We start from the raw sequence: 16233 nt of genomic DNA, 5'->3' as shown, positions 1-16233 counted from the left end.
TTCTAGATAGAAAAATGAATAGATATCTTACTGCTGTGTGTTGATCCTTAGAAAGGGGAAGCAATGGCTGCTTCAGGAAGCTGTAGGCTCTTATAAATCAAGGTAATAATGAGCCTTAAGCCAAACATCCTTTTGATTGCTTTGCCTTGTGGTTTTTTTTTTTTGGTTTTTTTTGTTCATTTTCCTTCTCATCATTTTAGGCTTTTGTTTCTTTGCTTGGTTAACAGGCTTTGGGCAAGATTATTGTTGCCGCCTTGGATTTTTTTTTTAATTTTTTTTTTTTTTTTGAAGGATGTTATTTTACTGTTGTTGCTATGGATGCCCCTCAGGGTTTGGGTCATTGGGTCACCCTGATGTGTATGTCCTTTGGTCACTTTGCCTGTGCAGACAACAAAGACTCGGTTTTACTGGCTCAGCTTGATCCACAAGGAGCAGGCAGGTTGTGCATTGACTTGAGTGACCCAAAGATCCCTATAACTTACATGCTCTGTTTCTGTGCTCCCATGGTACAGCCTCAGTCACACTGCAAGTTTCCTTCATAATTTTGCATTGTATATTATATGAATGTAAAATTTCTGTCTTTTGCAATGTCTTTTTTTTTTTTTCTTTCTTTCTTTTTTTTGGGGGTTTGTTTGTATCTGATGTTCCCTTGTCTCTCTTTTGTGTTTTGGTAGGCCTGGATGATTGCCTGCAGCAGTATGTCCATAAATTTGAACGGGAGAAGATAAATGGTGAACAGCTGTTACAGATTTCTCATCAGGACCTTGAAGACTTAGGTATCTCACGGATTGGACACCAGGAACTGGTTCTAGAAGCTGTGGATCTCCTGTGTGCACTGGTTAGTTAAGTTGTGAACAGATAGGCAAAGAATTTCTTAAAGGGCTTTTCTGGGTGAACAACCAAAGCAAGCTTGATAAAACTGGAATGCCTTTGTCTCTTTGTCTTTGCTTTCTGTTACACATCACTATAAAACAAAAAAGTAAGAATTTGTTTAATTCTTGCAAATATTCTATTAATGGCTCTCTAGCTTTTTCCTGGTAAGAGACAACTTCAGTTCATTTGGTTGCACTTCCAAAGGAAGAAGTTGTCTGGGTGACATTGTTAGATCTTGTGGCTCCTGTTAGTGAGAAGTTTGTCTTAGAAGACAGAAGACACGCTGTTGAAATGACAGGTGATAGAAGTTCTTCACATCAGTTGAAATAAGTTCAGGGTAATTCTGTAGCAAACCTAGGAAGTGAAGAAAAACTAATTCTTCAGATGAGGGATGTTTAGCCACCTCAGTTACAGTCTAGCTGAACTCTTCATTGGATTCAGAACTTAAGCTGTTCCTTTGTCCTGCTCCTGATATATAACTGCAGATACTTTGAAAACAAAAATACTCTGAACAGAATAAATATATTTTGGATTGTTTTAGTCTGGTGCAGGCTTTATTTAAAAGCCATAGTTTGGTCACAGTCTTGAAGGCCTGTTTAATGTAGTGCAGTGTTGGGCACCAGAGGTATATATAATTACATCAGGGAGGAGGGTGGGAAAGCCTGCCTGATGATTCCTTGGCCAGCACTGGCCCGTCTTCCCTACATTAGGCAAGACTTGCAGCAGTGAGTGTATGTTTAATGAAATCTCTTCAAACAACCTAAAATGTTTCTCAAAGAATTATTCTTATACTTGAAAGACATTTTATTTCCTTTAGGGATTTGATTTACCAAAAATTTTTAGCAGTAACTTGAAAACCTAATAGAAGAATGTAAGTAGACTGAGAAGCAGTTCATGGTGTGGGAAGGAGCTTGTTGGGCAAGTGTAGGGGACTGGTGAGTTAGTAAATGTAGTATATTGTGTATATGGTCCTGACTGAAGTAATCTATGTGGTAATCCCCAAAGGCACTTTTTTATTCTCTTAAAAATATTAGAATCAAGTGAACAAAGCTGGACAACTGCCAGAACCCAAAGCTGTCTTTTATCTCCTACAATTTCCTTCTCATTTCCTTTGCAGACAAAAGTTTTGACCTCAGACCCATTTCTGGAAATCCTTTGTGAAATGCAGCTCAAGTTAATGCATTAGACAGATACTGCATATTACAGCTGAAATGTGCTTGTTCCCTTTTTAAGAAGTGAAGGAAGAATTGCTGTTTTCAGTATGCCCTTTGCCACCTTCTTGATACCTGTTCCCTTGAGTTTTTGAAACTGCACAGAATCACCACTGATTTTGTTTCCAAGCGGATACTAAATGCTAGTGACAGCTAATTATTTTTTTGTTGTTTCTTCATTTTGTGCAAGGGACAGGTTTCCTGATTCCACCTGCATTAGTTCTTTGAAAGTGGGACCATTCAGTGGTTGTTTCGTTGCTGACACTTCTCCAACTTTTGTGGCCTTTTAAGCAAAGGAACTATTTTTTTTTCTTTTTGGTTCCCCTTTTTTGAGCCCACTGCCACCCCCACTAAGCTGTCAGTTCACACTGTGGAAATGTGTCATTGGCTGAGCCAGCCTGATGTCTCTCTTTGAAAGGTTGTCATTCCTGGCGGAGAAAGGCTGAGAGGGGGTTTTGGTGGCTTCCCAGTCCTGGACTTCCCAAGAATTTCCCTTTTTATCTAGTTTTGCCTTGGCAGTTTCCCAGCTGAGTTTCCTTCAGATCAGTGCTTTGATTCCCTCACACCACGGGAACAATGTGGCTCTAAAGACAGTGAGGAAGCTCTCTTTGGAACATCTTTCTCCTGCAGTATCTCTTGAAGAATTCATCATACAGACCTTTGTTTTGGCCTCAGATCAGCCACTTAATATATTGAGTGTGAACATAGTCCTTGCCTTGAGAAAGGACACCAAATGCACCTGATTGTTCAATTTAGTTTTTCTAGGGGTTAAGTACTATTTGGCAGCACCGAGCTAAAAATATGTCTGGAAGTTTCTGGTGTGAAAAATAAATTAATGCATCTTTCTCTACTGCTTTGGTGATGAAGCAGTGGTCCCTCATGTCCTCGGAGCAGAGGCTGCATATGCAGCATCTTGAAGAGTCAAGCAGGAGAGTGTAGACTGGGATGAGCACATTTCTGTTGCTCTTGAGATGGTCTATCAGAGTTTTCTGAACAGGTGTTCAGGACTTATTTGAGGAATTTACAGGATATATCAAAGGACCTGAATTCCCCTGAAGATGGGAAGAAAATCATCAACTTGAGTATTTCAGCTTTTTGTTGACAGTACTGCTTGTTGTGGGGAGGGAGGAAGTGGTGGAAGAAAGATCATGTTTCTTTGTTGATGGAAGTATTTGAGGGAGGAGGGAACAAACATACATAACTTTGCTTTTCAAACCACAAAAGTAGGGACAAAAAACAAGCTTTTGAGGGCTTAATGAATATCAAACAATGCAAGCAAGAAACTATGGAAATATTTTCACTTAATGAATATCAAACAATGCAAGCAAGAAACTATGAAAATATTTTCACTTTCAATGTGTTCTTTGGATATGATTTCTGAATCTTTGCCTACACTGTATGATGGGAGACTTTGGAAACAAAAAAGCAGTGGATTTTTCTTGAGGTTTAGAATAAAGAGATACTAATATACACAATTTAAAAAACATCCCACACCCTGAAAAAAATCTATAAACCAAAAAAGGACATAGTTGTGCATTTGATCAAATTTTTCTGGTGGTAATGTTCTGCCAGCATATTTACAGTGTAACAAAATATAGCATCATAACATGAAAAATACAATGCATAGGTGAAGACTTACCCTTTAGGTCCTAATCATTGTCAAAAGATATCTGTACACAACTATATAAGATTTTAGTTTTTTTAGTGGCTTCAAATTTTGTGTTGTTTATTAGGAAATTTGCTATTCCAGAGGTATTTTTAGAATATATTTTTGTCACAAGGAAAAGAGCAAGAATGTATGACTGTGACAGTACCTTGTGTTAATTCAAATGTTTGTATAGGCCTGCAGTGAGTTGGACCAGCATTTGTGCAAGCATTTGAACTGGTTTTATTTGTTTTTTTTTTCTCCAGAGCAGGTTTTCAGTCCAATCAGCCAGTATGTCCAAGTCATCACATTGCAGCATGTGAACATGGCTGTGAAAGAGGAGTGTCCCTGTCCCTGGGCAGTAGCAGAGCTCTTCAGCAGCCCAATTCAGCTCTGACACAACTGCTCTGCTCTTTTGACTTGAGCTAGCTATGGGTCTTAAAATTGTTGGTTGGTTGTTTTTTTTTCCTATGTTGGCTGCCTGACCTTGAGCCATTATTTGGTCAGATTACTTTTTCTCATTAATTGTGATGGAGTTCAGCAGGAGCGAGCTCATGTGCTTTCTCCTGCACGTGTGGGTGCTGCCTCTCCTCCAGCCCTGCATGTGGCTTCCCAGGTTAATGAGTAATAGCCTGGGAATGTTTGACATAGGGTGCTCTTGACCGCTGGCTTCAGCCTGTGTTTAGATTAAAACAACTTTGATGTTTAAAATTGGGAGCCATAGTAAAATGTAACCTTTTCTTTGGTTCATGAGCAACATCTAAAACCTTTTGGTTGCTAAAATAACAACTTGTTAACTCTTGTAGCCTTAGTCCTGTGGAAATATTTCAAGAAAAGCCTGCTAAGCTTTGCACTTCAGCTGTGTGTCACTGTGAAGGTTGTTTGGTGTGCTGCCACAATATCAACATTCCTATCTGTCCTGAATTGGGGCTACAGTTCTATGACAAGTTAAATTAATCCAAGTGAGCTGCTGTCTCCACCCCCTCCTGTCCTCTGATTAGTGATCCTTTGTGCTTGTACTCACCTGACCCCGAAGTGAGCTACTTCAGGGAGCTAAACCAAGAGGATTAGATTCCTTTGTATTGTTTAGGTCCCCAAGCCAACACTCCCAACAGAGTGGACATTGCAAGTGAAGGAGGTAGAATAGTTGGTGGTGTGTAAGCTGGTGTAGAGAGTTTCAGCTTGGATAGAAGCATTGCTATATCTGATGAAGGGGAAAAATGCTTTCTGTGTAATAGAGCAGACAGTGAGGGGACTGGTGGAGCAGAGGGGGCTTGGATTTGGATGACTCCTATTTCTGGGGTAGTTCATCCACTTAGGCTGATCCACAGTTGTCCAATTTGGTGTCCTGGTGCTGAAGAGCTGTATACTCTGTGTTGTGCTGGATAGGTGTGGTGCTTGGTCAGGACTTTTCCTGGAGCACAAACTGCTGGTTTAGCAGTGGAGGTGCGCTCTGTAGAGCCTGTAGGAGAGCTTGGAGCAGTGACTTAGAGCTTGTCTGTGATGTGCTCTTGATGTGCTCTCTGTTGGGGACACCAGTTGTAGTTATGAGCTGGAGCCCCTGCGTCCCTAGAGCCAGCACCTGCGTTGAAGTCACCCTGAAAACTGAGAACTACTTGACAGAATTATTTAAAAACTACCTGAACTGAAAGAGTCACACCAGACTCACCCATGGTATAGATAAGGTGAAAGAGGTGTGATAAGGGGTATGTGAATGTTTTAAGGTCAAGCCCAAAATCTTAGCTGGTGTATCAACACGTGTCCTCTTAAGTGCTGGTGCCACCTCTAATCTTAAGTACCCACAGGTGGTTGGCAGAGCTTCTGCATCTGAATCACAGAAAGAAAGATCTGGAGATACTTAATTACATGAAAACTCTCAAGTTCTGATCAGAGTGATTAGGTGGTTATACCTCTCCACAGAAAAAAATATTTTCTATTTTCTGTCCCTTTATGAAAGCAGGGGACCAGTGTCCTCTAGCTCCCCTCTTTAAGGGGAGGATTTCTGATACGTGGCTACTTTTTTTTGGTCATTCCCTCAAAAATAGCCTAATAAAACTAACTTTGAGAAATGCATCCAAATAATGCTCTTGAGATGCTGGTTTGGTTTTTTTTGTGTGTGTTTTTGTTGTTTTTCTTAAAATTAAAAGGTGGTAGGTTCACACATCACAGTGTGCAAGTACTTTAAAGTTGTTTAGTAATCCAGATATTTCCATTTCTGGGATCCTGGAAAATATAAGGATATCCTTTGCTGTTGCAACAGTGGCATTTTTTAAAACTGGACATATCCTTTCAACCCCTACTCCTGGCTGCACTTTAAGGGTATTTCCTTGCCAAGAGCCTTGAGGTGGAGGAGGGAGGCACTTGTGTAACTTAAACCCACTGGGACCTTATCCATAGGAGGTAGTAGTATTTTAAAGGTAGCTGTGTAGCTGAAGCCTCTCCATACACTGAAGACCTGTGTTTCTTTGGGTCAAGGATTCTTACATTTTGTAAATGACTTAATCTGAAATATTCCAGCCTGTTTTACAGATGCTTCACCCTGGAGGGAATGGAGCTACAAGCCAGCACTGTGCCCTAGCAGCATCCTGGTCTGCATTAATGGGAGGCAGAGGTGTTTATCACCCTTCAGTTGTCACTCCTTTGTGTAAATATGTCCCCTAAGTACAGCAAAGGTACAGAGGGACCAGAGCAAGCTCAGTGAAGGGCTCTCAGCTTTGTCAGGGCTGGAGTACTTGCCCTTGAGGAGAGGCTGAGGGGCTGGGACTTCTTCGGCCTGGGAAAGAGACAGCTCCAGGGAGGCCCAGCAGCAGATCCCCAGCACTCACCATGGTGAGGAGCAGTTGTCAGGATGGGAATTGGGCTGTGACTGGCAGAACTTGAAACAAGAGGTTCAGGCTGGAGATAAGGAAACATTTTCTTTCTCTGAGGACAGTCAGACCAGGTGGATCAGGCTGTCCAGAAAGGTTGTGCACTCTGTCCTTGGAGTTTTTCAAGATCTGACAAAATAAAATTCTGAATAAGTTGGTGTGAGCTTACAGCTGAGCCTGTTCTGAGCAGGAGGTTGGTCTGAGACCTCTGAAGCTTCTCTTCAGCCTGAATGGTGATCCTGAGTGGAGGTATTAGGAACTCCTGGAAACTAGGAATCAAATGGAATTAAAATTGGCCTTAGTTGGTTTAGGTTTTCGAGTAGGAAGGTAGAAAGAGTAGAGGGTATATCAGACTGAACTATGGAACCTGGAGGTTACTTGCAGGAATCTGCAGCAGCAAAAGAATAGTAAAGGGCAGGACTCTCTTGTATTTTTGTGTGTTTGTTTTGTTTTGGTGGGAGTGATTTTTTTCTTGTTTTGGGGTTTGTTTTTTTTCCTCAAAAAAAGTATGAATTTGAATTTATAAAGCTGAAGTTATAGACAAGACTTTTCTTATTTTTAGGCTTTGTAAATGAATGAAAAATATGATGTCTAAAAATGGGTTTAATCATCATGTATGATGTGTTGTGATGTACCACTGTTCTCAAACTTGCAAATAATTGCACTATTGTAGCCAAGGAGTGCAGTTACTGAAAACTGGTGATCCAAATATTTACTCAAACTTTTGATTGCAAAATTGCATTTGCTTCCTGTTGATGTTTTCATCTCTTACCAGATTTAACTTCTCTTTAGTTGTGAATTAAATGTTACTTCAGTGTTTATTTACCACAGCATAGAATATGTTTTAAGAAAAACAAAATGCTTGCTCTTCTTTAACACAAACAACACAATCCAGTTATTAACAAGTAAATTATATCTGTTAGGACATTGGGACCTTATTATGATTAAAAAAATGTCCTTAAATCTCATTAATGACAGAAACTGAGGTTTGGCACCCAAAAAAGTGTTCTTTACAGGCTATAGTGTAGAACAAATACTTGAAAGCATTTTTGACAAAAACCACGAGAAAGTTGTGCAAATTGTCAAGACTTTTCATCCCATGTGAGCTTTTAACTTGTTTTATAATAAATAGGAGAACTCAACAAGGATATTTACCAAGCTTAATAATGTTTCTTGCAGAACTATGGCCTTGAAACAGACAATATGAAGAACCTGGTTCTCAAGCTGCGAGGGTCATCCAACAATCTGCAAAACTACATCAGCAGCCGTAGGAAAAGTTCAAATTATGATGGAAATACCTCTCGCAAGCCCCCCAATGAATTCCTTACTTCTGTTGTAGAGCTTATTGGTGCTGCTAAAGCCTTGCTTGCCTGGTTGGACAGGTAAGAATAAAATGGTTATGTTTTAATTTGTTGCTCTAATGAATTGCTTCTCTTTGTAGGGCCTTTCTTTGATGCTTGGGTGAAAAGATCTTGATGTTATTAACCCCTTTTTTTGGTGTTGCTAGAAGACCTCTAGTGGAAAAAATTAACATAGGGTATCTATTCTTGCACTTCTGCCCTTGCTAAAACCAATAAAACTGTTAATATTTCACTCAAACCAGTATTTATAAAAGTATGGGTGTTCCCTTTCAGGTCAGTTTCTCATACAAATGGTTTTCCCAGCTTCTAAATTACTTGTCATTGGCAGGTCCCTTCCTGAAAGATTTTTTAATGTTCTGCTGAAATCATGGCATTAACTGTGTGATTTGAAAACTGAGAAGTGGGAGAGATTGTCATTCTGCTGTTTCATTTTCTCTTTTTTTTTGGTCTTATTTGTTTTTGTGTCTGCAAAGAGCCAGAATTATTTTGCTACAGCTGCAGCAGGTCAGGTGCTGGCACAGGTGCAGTCCATGATAACAGATGAACAAAAATTCTCAAAACCCTTGCTGTCTTTCCTGAGAAGGAAAGTTAGGAGAATAACTGCACAGGGACCAGCATCAAGGAGCACTTCTATCCTTTATCCTGATCTCAAGTGAAGAGTTGATCTGTGTCCAGGCAGTGATGCTAACATTTTGTGCCTCTCACCTGGTCCTCTCGGTTGCTGGCAGCTCACCCTAAATTTTTTTCTGTAACTCACAGTCATCAAAATTGCTGGCTTGTCCTTTTCCAATCCTGTTATGCTGATTTCTCAACCCCTCTCCTAGCCTTTGCAGCTGTCTGAAAGGTCAGAGATAGGTCTCTACAGGCCCTAAAGGTGACCTGTAATGATTCTTCTCTAAGTCTCACTGTACCTCTGTCTGTAAAATGTGAAAATCTATTTTTCTTCTTTTTGAGAATTGTTTTTTCCTTCTCCAGTCAGAAAGTTGGAGATCTACTCACTGGTAAACCCAAGGACAGGGCTAGAAAATTCCCACTTTTGGTGCAAGAGTGGAGCAGGACTCTGCAGTCAGGAATATTTGCATTGTAAAACTATCCTCACACCTGTGTCAATGTCAGAGTTGCAGCACTTACTCTCATATGCTCTTCCTTACTGGTAAGGTAGGATGGGAGAAGGCTGGTCCCTCCAATCTAAGGGGAATTTTCTCTTGTTGTAGGACCCCATTTACAGGTATTGCTGACTTTTCATCAATGAAGAACAGAATCATTCAGCTCTGCTTGGACCTCACTACTACTGTTCAAAAGGTCAGCTGATTTCTTTTCCTCTCTGCTTTCCAAAAGGGAAGGAAAGGGGGTGTTTGGGGAAGTAATGTGCTTGCTTTGTGCTGAGTGCTAATGAAAGGCAGTTCTGGGAATGAGAGCTTACTTTTAACTTTGAACATCCATGAAAGTGAGTTTCAGTTGCCTGTGTTTGTGAGTTGTGGGGTTTTTCTGTTGTTCCCCCTGCCCTTCAATTTAATTACCAATTTTGGTATTGCTGTCTGTATCTTAAGTGACTGCAGCTTAAAGTCTACTCTTATTTTCTTGAGCTTTACTGGAAAGAGGGTTAGTCTTTGAAATAGTTGATCTGCATTTGAAGATTTTCACATTCCAAGCAGCATGTTGAAAAACAGTTATCAGTGCTAACTCTAAACAAAAATATGGCTCCATTGGTTTTTATACCTATGTTTGCAGACTCCATAAATCTTGTCCCATGCAGGATGTTTTAGCCATCAAATGGGAAATGCATGTAATGGAAGGAGCTGCCACCTTTATAATACAGATCCCACTAGCCAGGCTGCATCTGCCACTACTGCAAGACCAGAATGTTTTTCAAAACTACCAGCTGTGTGATGAGTGTTTGTACACATAATAGCTAAAAGGACATGTAGCAACTGTGTTCATCTTGGCAGTTGACATAATTTTGCTCTCTGAATAATGCTGCCTGCTTTTGAGCCTGTTCTGAGAGCATGGCACTGCTGTGGCTGTGAAGCACTGTGTGCACACCTCAGTGACTTGGTCATAACCATTATTCTGTGCCCATATAATGTTTGAGCTCTGTGGAGGACCATGCCCTGTGACATGGGTGATTCTGTCCCCATGCTGAAGGGATGATGTCAAAGGACAGAAACACCCTGAGCTGTCAAGCTGTGATGCCACCTAATTGTGTCAGTTGTGTCATTGTGAAGGGCTGGTGTCTGGGTACCCCAGGGTTCACATGCATGCTGCTCAATGCCCTTCTTGCTGGGGAGCTCTGTGTGCAGTCGCACAAGCTCAGTGATTTACAGCTACAGATGTGCAGACTCTGCAGTGGAACAGAACGTGTTTCTAGCAGCAGCTGGTGTTCACCCAAGAGTGCTACAGGAACTGAGATAGGAGATTGCTGAATGTATTAATAAAACTGCTAAAAATGGTGTCTAATCTTTCTGTTAGATCAGCCTTTGATGGCAGGGGAATGGAAGTTGTGAATACTACCCTGTAAAAAAAAATGTCAGACTATTTCTCTGCCAGTTTGATATGAGCTATAATAAAAGATGGTTTTGGTGCTTAGAGAAGAGCATTAATGGGGGAAGAACCAACCAACGCGGTTTTTATCCTGGGACAGGGCACATATGCTAGAATAGTTTGAAGGTGTTCGCTGATGTGTAAAAGAGATGCAGTAAAAATCTTTAGGAGGGTTTTTAGACTTCAAAAGTATTTCTTATTAAGGGATAGGCTATTGAAACAAGTGGTTGGTTCTAATGGTGAAGAAGAGGCCAGAGTGGCTCTCATGGAACCAATACTGCTCTGCATAATCATAAGTGATGCATAAAAGCATATCATAATAAAGCAAGGCAAGAATGCAATAGGATTCTAGTTTACCTTTGATGATAGCTATATAGATTCAAGGTCAGGATTTTACTCCACTTAAAGTTCCATGTCAAACTTTAGGGCTGAAATAATAAGCACTATAAGCAGAACAGAGTGAGAGCAGAAGGACTTTGCAGTATTGAGCATTTTGGCTGCATGATGATAGATGGCATTTGCTATTGATTTGTGCAGATGTATTTAGCAGAGAAAAGCAGGGGAAAGTCCTCCAAAAACTTCTCCAACATGACTCCTTCTTAAGCTTATTAAAATGCTTGGGAGTTTACTCCTTGTAGATATTGTAAACCTTGTTTTATTATTTATGTGCTGTTTTAACTCTTTGTCTGAGAATATAATACCATTCTCCAGTTCAGCACTTCTTGCAGAAAACAGTGATGACTTCCGTAGATTTTTACATGAATTTGTTTCAGTTCAAAGACTTTTATACCTGGGCTGTGTAAATAATGCCTTATGTGCAGTCCTCTGCCCTTCAGGAATGTCACTGGTAGCATATTAAAAAAAAAAAAAATCTCTTTCCCATCTATTTTTAACAGTATGCTTTAGATCCATTTTGATGCCTGGGGCAGAGGAGTACCTGAGCTGGGGTTTATCAGTGTAAGGCAAGCACATCTGCCTGGCCTTCTGAAAATCTGATTTAATTGTGCAGGGTTCTGCTCTTCTGAAAAAGTCAGCTGCTGTAATTGAATCCCACATTCTCTTAGTTTTCAAGGTTTATTATTGCTTTCTACCAGGGCCAGAAAATAGTTGCTAAACAGTCCTTTTGAGCCCTACTGAGTGAAACTAATCTGACTAATCCCTGCAGCATGAATAACTGTTTCTATTTGAGGTTAAAATGGAAGTTTTGCAGAGTTTTCAGAGATGATTTGTTTCCATGTTTATTGGTTAATTTAGGGGTTTTGTTCTTGTTTTATTTTTAGGATTGCACTGTGGCTGACATGGAAGATAAAGTCCAGACTGTGGTAAGTTTATGTTTCTGTTGAAACTCAGCTGTTCGCATTCACATTCATTTCGTTTGCTTCTGGCTGTATTGACAACAGCTTTCAGTCCCAAATGCACAAGCATATCATGCAAGTAAACATTATTATGACTTGTTTTGTGAATATTTCTTACTGTAGAGGAAATCATTGAAATTGCAGCAGATGGATAGTGTGCGGTGGTAGCAAGTATTCCTTAAAGATTCATTACACAGCTATATTTCTGAGAGAATTTAACCTCATATTTTCAAGGGAGGACTAGCACTGCAGAATGATCGCAGGCCAAAGAAGCCAATTATGCCTGTGAAGTGCATTTAGCGCCTTAATAAGCAGATGCTCTGCCTTACTATCCTTCTTCATCTAGAAGAACTGCCCTGCCACAGAACTGAAGCTCTGGCTCTGTACTTGAGCTTGAGTTTCTAGGGCTGTTTGAAGCAGCCTTGTGACCAAATGCAGAGTGTAATGGAATGCTTTTTATATTTTGTAACAGTTAATCATCGCTTCCTGCTTTTGACATGAACCAGGCTGTGCTCTTTGATAAGGCCTTCCGGTAGCTCATAAATGCTTAGGAATTTAGTAGCACAATAACTAAAAATAATTTTGTTCATAAATAAAGAGACTATGTAAAAGGGAGTTTTCTGCATCTTTCTTTTTCCATTTGCGCACACCCACACTGGAAGTAGGTATTGTTGTTTGGAATTCCCTTGTTTGAGCAGTTCCTCGCATTCACACTTAAGCATTGTTTTGATTTATTTTATTGCTGCTCTATAAATCTGACGTAAAACGAAATAGAAGACGTTGGAGCTATTGTTTCCAGGGACCATTGTCATCCAAACCAATGTCTTCCTATGACAGAGCTCCCCCCATTCTGTAATTACATGTGTCTACTTTGAAGCATTCAAGCCCCTTGTGGAAGGTGACTTACCTTGCAGGTTCTCTAACTACCTAACTACTTTACTGTGTACTTATCTTCTCCCCCCTCTCCTTTAAGATTTTGTAACCTACTTTGTGTGTCAGCCTTGCTTCAGCTGATGTCAAGACAGAAAACACAGTGGGACATAATGAAATTTGTGAGTGTAGAGAGGGCACAGATTTTTTTTGTCATTTTTTTTCTTCTTTTTTTTTTCATGTTTAATTAGACTTTCTGATAGTTATGTGTTGTACAAGGCAAAGCCATTCTGCCTTCAACTTTACTGACATACACGCCAAGGTCAGAATTAGGCTTTAGTTATAATGTTGGCTTAGGATCAGCTATGTCTTGGTCAAAAGGAAATATGAACCTTGCCTGTGTAAGCATTCCAGAGGAGGTCAGTTCAGAGGCACAGTGGAGAGAAGTGCTGCAGAAGCACTTAAGTGCTGGATGGTCCTAACTTATGCTGTAAGGTTTTGTGCAGATATGTCAATGGCCAGCACATCATTTTTTGTGACACATGGTCAGTTGTATTCTTATAGCAGAAATACAGAACATGAAAAACTCTCAATTGTTTCCACAAGGAATCCTCAAAGTGTTTCCATATTTTAATGAGTTCAATTTTGTTCAAAGCAAACAAACCCCAAAGAAAATTTTTTGCTCTATTTTATGTGTTTATTTTTTCAGACAGGATGTGTCAGCATTGGTTAGTGATGGTAGGGTGGCACTCATGGAAACAGGTTGTTTCTGTGTTACAGTAAGGATGTAAACATGCTGTAGAGTAGATCTGTAGAAATGAACCTTTTATTTCAGTGATTTTAGAACTAATTTCCTTTACATCTTTTGAAAACTGGAAGAGGAGGAAGCCAGGAGGGAATTTTCCTAACTGTTTTTTGTATGTTCTCATTGCAGGCCAAGACTTTAAATGGTATTTGTGATAAAGCCATCCGATCAACTACGGACCCCCTGATGAGCCAGTGTGCGTGTCTGGAGGAGGTCCATTTAACCAACATTAAACCTGGGGAAGGCCTGGTAAGAAGCAATTCTGGAGTGTCCTGATGTTCCCTGTATTTTATAGCTATCCCTGTGAGCCAATGCAAATGTGTATTTATAAAAAGGTATTTCAAAACCGATGATAACCTGTGGGGAAAAGAAAGAGGCACCAGAAGGAACCCTAAAGATCAGTTGTCAGGCAATGTGCTGGAGTGGCTGCCAGGGACAGATATGCATATTAAAAGGCTTGATCCCAAATATTATTTCTGATTCTAAATTATTGAAGATTTCTGGGCGAACCAGAATACTGAAGAATTTATAAATGCTTGTGAAGCTAGTAGCTGTATTTTTTCAGGTTATCACAACCACTTTTTTTCCTAGGGGGACTGGGAGAGGGAGAAGACAAGAAGAAATGTTTGTGTTTTGAAAGATGCCTTTTTATGTGTGTTTATAGCAAGATTGAGATGAATGTGAGGATTTTGGAGGTTTGCAGTTAGCAGGAAAATGAGAATATTTTAACTGTTTGGAGGCCACGTGTCATTACTGACTCCTGTTCATTCAATGGATTCTGCTTAGCTGAGTGCTGGTTATAAGAAACTTAATTTGAAATCTTGGTGGCTTTTCTGCCTAGGGAACAGATGTGTTAGAATGAGTTGGAGGGAATTTAAATTGTTAGGTGTATTTGTATTCACCACTAGCCCTGGAGGCAGGAGAAATTAACGTTTTTAGAGAAAGCTGCATAGTCTTACTGTGCTATATAGTTTTATCTAGACCAGTGGATTTGACTGAATCAGTCATGCATTCTTGAAATTACGGGAACCTCTTTGTTAATGCACAAGCTACACTGAAGCAGAGTCAGTCTAGCTTGGCTGAAGTAAGAAAAAAGGACGTGGGTGCATCCCATTGGATACTGACAGGAAAAATTGGCTGGAGAGGAAGGGTCAAAAACATCATCTACTTTTCCACTTTTAAAGCAAGTGTGGTAATTTCAGGCAGCTAAGCTGCTTTCAGCTCCTGAGTACTTCTCAGTGTGAGTGTTTCTAATAACAGATATAGAAAGGAAAAGTAGTTACGTACTTGTTCATAAATGATGAAATCAATGTACCGGTCACTTCTTGTGGGGAATCTGTGTAATTATTAGTTAATAGCCTGTTTGTGATTTTTAATTTGGTGGTCTTACAGTCAACACCCACTTCATCAAGTTTGTCCTTGTGTTCACACTCAACATTAACATACAGAGCTACAAATACTCTGCTGGAACTTTTAGTGCTTATGTAAGCATTGTGGTTATGAGGCTGTCTGTGTATTGACTTACCTAGAGAAGCTGTAAAAGAACATGTCAGCAATACTTGTAGCCCACCTGTGTGTCAGACCTGAGTCTGCTCTGTTTGGAGACAACTGGTGGCTACCTAGTAAAACCTGTAATTTTCTAGAGCAATCTGGGTAGTAAGGAAATAAAGCTCTTTTCAAGGCCAAGGACTGACAAGGCAGCAAAACTAGCAGTGTTTGATATTACCAACCAGAGAGTGTTTCTAAGTCTCATTCCATACACTAGGTGTTTTAAGTAATCATAAATATTATAATAAATACACTAAAAGTGATCTGTGAAGAAGTTTAGAGTGTTGTAATATTAGACCACATACTTTTCCAGGGAGAATATACAAATTGTTAACTGGTTTTTAATAATGTTTTGAGTGTGTTCCCAACAGTGTTTTAATCAGATAAGTTGTGGTTTGCTTTGCCTTTAAACTTGTTTTTCATTTTTTCCTTATGTTTAGGGAATGTACATCAAATCAACTTATGATGGATTGCATGTAATTACTGGAACTACAGAAAATGTAAGTGAGGCAAATGTAGATTCTCAGACAGCAGCTTTGATTGAGTTAGACTTACTATTTTTTGTTGTTTTAGACATGACTTGCATGGCATTATTGCTTTAAGCACTGTGTGATCCATAGTTTGTTTATCCACAGTCTGTAAATATTTTGTGCCTGTATGTTTTGCTGTTAGTCCGATTAAACCAGTTTCTGCAAGTACACAAATTAGTTCAAATGCTTGGCATTAAAGTAATTGCTTTAATAGGTTACTGTATCTGCTGTTCTGAGTTCTTATGGCATCTTGCTTAACAAAGTCTTGGATGTATTTGCTTTCCACTGGCAAAGGCAATCTCCCCTAATGGGAGCATTTAGATGGTAGTGTGCTAAATTCAGTAATGAGTAATGAAATCAATGAGCTGTCCCGTGACAAAATTACCTTGCAGAGTAAAAAGACTATGAACAAGTAAGACTTTAAGGGTGGTCAGCTGGAAGGAAGGAGTTGGCAAGAGAGGCAACTAATTTTTACTGCAGGTGGTTCCTTGTTTTATTTGTACACTGAGTTCTTTGTAGCTGAGAGTTTATTGAGGGCTTCTGGGCAGCCCTTGAAGGAGTGGACCTCTAGCCAGCAGCTGAGGCTGGCAGGTGATGCTGTGGTGTTTTCAAACAGACTACTACTGT

The 16233-nt window shown here is 39.8% G+C and overlaps 1 protein-coding gene across 1 annotated transcript in view; it reads left to right on the top strand.

Moving 5' to 3' along the window:
- Positions 1-16233, top strand: part of CNKSR3 (CNKSR family member 3) — a 57769-nt gene that overhangs the window by 26228 nt on the left and 15308 nt on the right. The window contains exons 2-7 of the mRNA XM_058834529.1: positions 675-838; positions 7776-7978; positions 9172-9259; positions 11779-11820; positions 13658-13777; positions 15517-15576. Of these exons, the coding sequence (XP_058690512.1) occupies positions 675-838; positions 7776-7978; positions 9172-9259; positions 11779-11820; positions 13658-13777; positions 15517-15576 (677 nt within the window). The remainder of the gene's footprint in view (positions 1-674; positions 839-7775; positions 7979-9171; positions 9260-11778; positions 11821-13657; positions 13778-15516; positions 15577-16233) is intronic.

This window comes from Poecile atricapillus, chromosome 3 (genome assembly GCF_030490865.1).
Source record: "Poecile atricapillus isolate bPoeAtr1 chromosome 3, bPoeAtr1.hap1, whole genome shotgun sequence".
Taxonomy (NCBI): domain Eukaryota; kingdom Metazoa; phylum Chordata; class Aves; order Passeriformes; family Paridae; genus Poecile; species Poecile atricapillus.
Note: the sequence above shows the minus strand (reverse complement) of the source record. Positions and strands in the feature narration are given on the sequence as shown.